The following is a 6,886-nucleotide window of genomic DNA, read 5'->3' as shown; positions in this document are numbered from 1 at the left end:
CAATTGCTCGGTTTTTTTTGGCATGGAATGGCATCATATTCCCACTGAATTAAGCCCGGCGGATATAATTTCACGAGGAGCGCTGCCCAGTGAGCTTTCCAGGTCCCCGTTATGAGCCCATGGCCCGAGCTTTCTCAGAAAGGAAAAAGAAGAGTGGCCTGCCTCCTGTGTACCTGTCGAATCCTTGCCAGAACTCCGACACAAGGTACTGCTCGGAACTGCAGCGCAACTTGATCTGTCAATTGGCTGCAAGTTCATCAACTCGTTCTCCAAGCTGCAACGCGTCTTTGCTTACATTTACAAGTTTGTAAATCGAATCCGAGGATCTGAGGTAACTGTAAGCCACGTGCATCATGGCACACATCTGTTGCTGCGGTCAGTGGAAATGGCTACTCTGATGGATGACTACAAGGCACTGATGGAAGGAAGGCCCGTCAAACGGTCTAGCTCAATGGCTTCTCTCGCGCCATTCCTTGACGACTTCGGCTTACTCCGTATCGGTGGACGGCTGAAAAATTCGTCGTTGGACTTCTCAGCGCGACATCCGATTATATTGCCTCGCCAGCATCCTGTGACCCGAGCAATAATAATCCACTTTCATAAACGGAATTTACATGCTGGACCTAGCGCCGTATTGGCTTCGATTCGGCTCCAATACTGGCCCATTGGCGGTCGAAAAACAGTCTCTAGCATTGTTGCCAAATGCACAATCTGTTTTCGTGCCAAGCCACGATTGGCAGAGCATATAATGGCAGATCTACCAGCTGATCGTCTCGACACATCGTATCCTTTTATGGTCACTGGCGTTGATTACTGTGGACCATTCTTCTACAAAAGCGAAGTCCGCAACAGGCCTCCAGTGAAATGCTACATTAGCCTGTTCATATGCTTCGCTACAAAGGCAGTACACTTAGAACTTGTAAAGGATTTGTCTCAAGGATCTGGTCTGACAATGCGACAAACTTCGTAGGCGCTAAGCATGAGCTGGCAGATCTGAGCCGCCTGTTCCTGAGTGACGAACAAGTCAAAGCTGTTCACGAGTTTTGCCTATCCGATTCAATTGAATGGTCGTTCATCCCTCCTCGCTCTCCATACTTTGGCGGGCTACAGCGCTCCAAATGGCGCACTCCTCAGCCAGGACTTTCCATCAACGATGTCGTCCTTGTAAAGGATCAGAACCTACCGCCACTGAGGTGGCCATTAGCTAAAGTTCTAGAGCTGATCTCGGGATCTGATGGGTTATCTAGAGTTGCAGTGCTTCAGACTGCGACTGGAGTCATACACAGAGCCGTGTGAAAGCTGTGTTTGCTGCCAAAACAGGTTGATGTTGAAAGTCCCTTGCCTTCCAACGGGGGGAGGATGTTTACTCAAGTGACCGGTAGAGATAACAGCGACGGCTGCGTGCAGTAACAGCAGAAGACAATAATCATAAATACAGCTTAAGAGCAAATGATGTTTGCTCTTTGTAAGTTGCTGCCTACTGTCTTCATCGGCCCTTTTGCCTCCTGCATTGACGCCCGCTGCCCATTGTTCTGAGCGGAGCTCAATTTCGTTCACTTGGCATATAGTTTTGTTTTATCGTTTGATCGCAAGCAAGGCACAGCTATTTCGAGTTGACTGCCGAGCAATATTATAACATTTCGTAAACTATAATAAGTGCCCTGTGCGGTAAATAAATACATTTGAAACAAAATATAAAATATCGAATTTCGTTGCAAACAAAGCAGTGCTAATTAATTAGTTGCAAAAGGGCTTGTAACTATACATTTTGGTGACCCCGACGAGATTATTTCTTTATTACTTTTTCGTTTCCCTTCTGTTCGCATTTTGTTTATAATTTTATTTTATAATTTCATTGCGCATATTTACAAAAAGTTGTGCGTTAAGTGCTGCGAGCCTCAACATAAAGTGATCAATTTAACCAAGTCTCTCTAATAACTGTACTTAACCGCTTGCTTGTGCATATGCATACAGTTTGTTGTTGTACATAGACGCCGTAGAAAAATCGCCTTTAATCGTTGCGCGCTTTAACCAGCTATACGCTCTCTCGCTCGAACAAACACTTGTGCGCGCAAATTTTGTATTGTAGTTCGGCTGTGTTAACTTTGTTTGATGAAGGTGCAAGTGCAAATGAAAATGAGACGACATCTGCTAATCAAGTGGCGGTTGGAACACAGGCTGCAGTTCTTAAAGTTAAGATTAAGAATTTAAGTGATCGAGTCAATAGATTGTCTTCTGAACTTGATCCCGAGCGACTTCGCGATGTTGATGACTACGAGCTGCAAGATTACATATGCATGGCATCTGACTTGCAGGCGAAATTTGAAACATTCTATAAATGTTTGTTGGATGTGAGTCAGGACAGCGTTGAAGAGGATCTTCAGTCAAGCTTTGAGTCAACCATGAGGGGCTATGAGTGTCCCTTCAACGCGAGCGCGAAAATCGAAGCAAGATTCAGCAGACTCCACATTGTTCTACTTTCAATTCCGCCGCAGCCGATGATCCGCGCTCTACTTTTGTTGTTGCAAACCACTCTCGATTGCCTCAACTCAAATTGCCGGAGTTTAGTGGAGGATACACAGAATGGTCTGACTTCTCGAATATGTTCACCACGGTCATTGATAAGGATCCGTATTTGACCAACATTGAAAAACTTCAGCATCTACGGTCATGCCTCAAAGGAATAGCGCTGGATACAATTCGCTCGTTGGAAATGTCAAACGCTAATTATGCTTCGCTCTAGAACTGCTTGATAAGCGTTTTAAAAACAAGCGTCTTGTTTTTCAGGCACATATTGCTGAAATTTTGGGTTTAAGAAAGGTGGATAAGGGTGCGACGACACAACTCCGCGAATTCTCAGATAAGGTCAACTCTCTCTGGAACAGATCGCCGGCTGCATCATAGTAAACACACTGCTGTAAAAGCTAGATAGCGCCACGCAAGCTAGCTGGGAGGATGATGCGCCGTTGGACGTCATACCATCATGTGAGCGGCTTACAGCTTTCATTGAGAAGCGTTGTCAAGGGCTGGAAAATGCGGATCACGCGACGGCAATGTACACGCCTGGCTCCCAGGTGGGCCAGAACAACAGTAGTAGAAGAACGTTTGTGGTGACCAAGAATGGAACATATGCTTGTGTATTTTGTGAAGCCGCAGGCCACTCCATTTATAAATGTTTGCAATTCGCAAAATTATCGCCCACGCTGCGCCTTCATGAAGCCAAACGGCTTGCGCTGTGCCTTAATTGCCTGCAAAGGGGACATCAGCTGAGAGTCTGCGGTTCCAGCACTTGCAGAGTCTGTGGAAGCAAACATCATAGCCTGTTGCATCTTGGCAACACAAGCAGTCACAGCGTTGCTTCTAGCTCACACAATGTTCAAGAAGCCGAAACTCATACGTCATCTCAAAACATCCTGGTGGCAACTTCACTCTCCATCGACCAGCATCTTAAGCATGATGTTGTCCTACTTGCCACTGCCGTCATCAATGTAAAAAATCGCGCTGGCTCTTTGGTGTCCTGCCGTGCGTTGCTCGACTCTGGGTCGCAATTGCACATCATCACCTCTTGTCTTGCTCATCAGCTCCAGCTGCGCAAATTCAAGTCCACAGCAGTCGTCTCTGGCATTGGTGATGCAGCGTTTTCATCAGTAGGTTTTTCGGTAAACATCAATGTCCAATCTCGAGTGTCTGAGTACGCCGCCTGGCTTCACTCTTGACCCTGCATCAAGCAACATTCCGTCAAACATACAACTAGCTGATCCTGAATTCTTCAAATCTCAGCAAATCGACATGTTGATCGGAGCCAGTCTGTTTTTCGATCTGCTTTGCGTTGGCCAGATAAAACTAGCTGCTGGACTGCCGATATTGCAAAAGACTCGCTTTGGTTGGGTCGCGACTGGAGGTGCTGCACATGCAGGAAAATCATCCCTCGTGGCTAGGCGATTAGGGATGAATCCAGATCTGCTGGTAGACTCGCATCTCGCAGACGAATGCATAGATTGATGAATTAATCCGTCGGTTTTGGGAGCTGGAATCTTGCACCGAGCCTGAGTCATCACCGAACAGGGAGGAGCGTGATTGCGAGGCACACTTTCAGGCCAATTTTAAGCGTCTGCCGATTGGCGAGTATTCAGTTCGCTTACCGCTTCGTCTAAGCCTGGATCAGCTGGGTGACTCCTATCAACAGGCGCTTCGCCGATTTCTTAATTTACAAAGAAAACTAGACCGCAACCCAACTTTGAAAACCCAGTATGCAGCATTTATCAAGGAATATCTTGACTTAAATCATATGTCACTTGTTAGCTTAGCTGCACTGAGCCAATGCAAATACTATCTGCCACATCACTGCGTGCTGAAGGAGGAAAGTACTACAACCAAGCTAAGGGTCGTGTTTGATGGATCAGCAGCTACTACCTCTGTACACTCGGTGAATTATGCACGGTCCTACCATCCAACCGAAACTGTTTTCGATACTGATGCGTTTTCGTACATTCGCAGTCGCCCTCACAGGCGACATATGCAAAATGTATCGATGCGTACGAGTCGAACCAGCAGACAGCTATCTTCAATGCATTCTGTGGCGTGATTCTCAGCATCAGAAGATACAGACCTACAAATTAGACACCGTCACCTACGGCACAAAACCAGCATTGTTTCTCTCAGTGCGGGCTATGCACCAACTGGCCATGGATGAGCAGCAGGCATTTCCCATTGGCGCTGACATTATTAAAAGGGATTTCTACGTGGATGATCTCATCTCTGGTGGTAGATGTGTTCAAGAAGCAGTCGAGATATTGAAGCAAACGTCTGGACTACTCGCCAAGGGCAACTTTAAGCTACGAAAATGGTGTTCTAGCGACGCTACTGTACCAAAGCATATCGGAAGAGAGGATAGAGAATCGCTGCTTAAGTTCAACGATGGCAGCGATATCACGAAAACGTTAGGCTTCGTTTGGGATCCCGCCTCAGACTGTTTTCTTTTTTCTTTTTCTCCACTGAGGCAACCCTCGAGACTGACAAAACGTTCAATCCTCTCCTCAATTGCTCGTTTTTACGACCCCCTTGGTCTTGTTGGACCTGTAATAACAAAATCTAAAATTTCTATGCAGGATCTCTGGAGAGAAAAACTGGACTGGGATGAGAGCTTGCCTGTACACTTAAGCACAGCCTGGGTCAACTTCTGCGCTGATTTTGAGCAGACTCAGCAATTCCAGTATCCACGTCGTGCAGTCTCATCAGACAGCACAGTTGAGATTCACGGATTTTGTGATGCCAGCCTGAGCGCTTATGGAGCATGCGTCTATACAGTTTCAAGGTGCCATGGAAACACAAGCGTACGTCTCTTGTGTTCCAAGTCGCGTGTCGCGCCTGTGAAAACCAGCACTGTACCAAAGCTGGAACTCTGCGGAGCTGCATTATTGGCTGAACTTCTCAGCGAAATCTGCCAACTGAAAATGTTTAACTGTCGTTATTACTGTTGGTCAGACTCTGCTGTAGTTTTGGCTTGGATTCGCAATGATGCTTCCAAATTCAATATTTTCGTTGCTAATCGGGTCGCAGCCATCCAAGAGCTCACCACTGGCATGGAATGGCATCATATTCCCACTGAATTAAGCCCGGCGGATATAATTTCACGAGGAGCGCTGCCCAGTGAGCTTTCCAGGTCCCCGTTATGGGCCCATGGCCCGAGCTTTCTCAGAAAGGAAAAAGAAGAGTGGCCTGCCTCCTGTGTACCTGTCGAATCCTTGCCAGAACTCCGACACAAGGTACTGCTCAGAACTGCAGCGCAACTTGATCTGTCAATTGGCTGCAAGTTCATCAACTCGTTCTCCAAGCTGCAACGTGTCTTTGCTTACATTTACAAGTTTGTAAATCGAATCCGAGGATCTGAGGTAACTGTAAGCCACGTGCATCATGGCACACATCTGTTGCTGCGGTCAGTGGAAATGGCTACTCTGATGGATGACTACAAGGCACTGATGGAAGGAAGGCCCGTCAAACGGTCTAGCTCAATGGCTTCTCTCGCGCCATTCCTTGACGACTTCGGCTTACTCCGTATCGGTGGACGGCTGAAAAATTCGTCGTTGGACTTCTCAGCGCGACATCCGATTATATTGCCTCGCCAGCATCCTGTGACCCGAGCAATAATAATCCACTTTCATAAACGGAATTTACATGCTGGACCTCGCGCCGTATTGGTTTCGATTCGGCTCCAATACTGGCCCATTGGCGGTCGTAAAACAGTCTCTAGCATTGTTGCCAAATGCAGAATCTGTTTTCGTGCCAAGCCAAGATTGGCAGAGCATATAATGGCAGATCTACCAGCTGATCGTCTCGACACATTTATGGTCACTGGCGTTGATTACTGTGGACCATTCTTTTACAAAAGCGAAGTCCGCAACAGGCCTCCCGTGAAATGCTACATAAGCCTGTTCATATGCTTCGCTACAAAGGCAGTACACTTAGAACTTGTAAAGGATTTGTCTCCAATATCGTTTCTAAACGCCCTAAAACGGTTCATCCTGACTCGCACTCGACCTTCAAGGATCTGGTCTGACAATGCGACAAACTTCGTAGGCGCTAAGAATGAGCTGGCAGATCTGAGCCGCCTGTTCCTGAGTGACGAACAAGTCAAAGCTGTTCACGAGTTTTGACTATCCGATTCAATTGAATGGTCGTTCATCCCTCCTCGCTCTCCACACTTTGGCGGGCTATGGGAAGCCGCTGTGAAGACAGCGAAGCACCATTTTTATCGCTCTGTCGGCCCTTCCATCTTGGACTTCGATTCGCTGCGCATGCTCGTCTGCCACATCACGGCAATTATTAATTCTCGTCCATTACTTCCACTTTCAGAGCATCCCGATGATCTTGACGCCATCTTCGTCAT

At 47.0% G+C, this 6,886-nt stretch overlaps 1 protein-coding gene across 1 annotated transcript; it reads left to right on the top strand.

Moving 5' to 3' along the window:
• Window positions 1–4,523: 4,523 nt before the first annotated feature.
• On the top strand, window positions 4,524–6,653 carry LOC138911675 (uncharacterized). Its single transcript, XM_070211055.1, has one exon. The coding sequence runs from the start codon at window positions 4,524–4,526 to the stop codon at window positions 6,651–6,653; it is 2,130 nt and encodes a 709-aa protein (XP_070067156.1).
• Window positions 6,654–6,886: the final 233 nt, after the last annotated feature.

This window comes from Drosophila virilis, unplaced genomic scaffold (assembly GCF_030788295.1).
Source record: "Drosophila virilis strain 15010-1051.87 unplaced genomic scaffold, Dvir_AGI_RSII-ME tig00001966, whole genome shotgun sequence".
Taxonomy (NCBI): Eukaryota; Metazoa; Arthropoda; class Insecta; order Diptera; family Drosophilidae; genus Drosophila; species Drosophila virilis.
The sequence above is the reverse complement of the archived record's forward strand: the minus strand, read 5'-3'. Positions and strand labels throughout refer to the sequence as shown.

What these genes read in the sequence shown, in the direction of transcription:
- LOC138911675 (XM_070211055.1), top strand. Translation starts at nt 4,524, where the DNA reads ATGTATCGATGCGTACGAGTCGAACCAGCAGACAGCTATCTTCAATGC.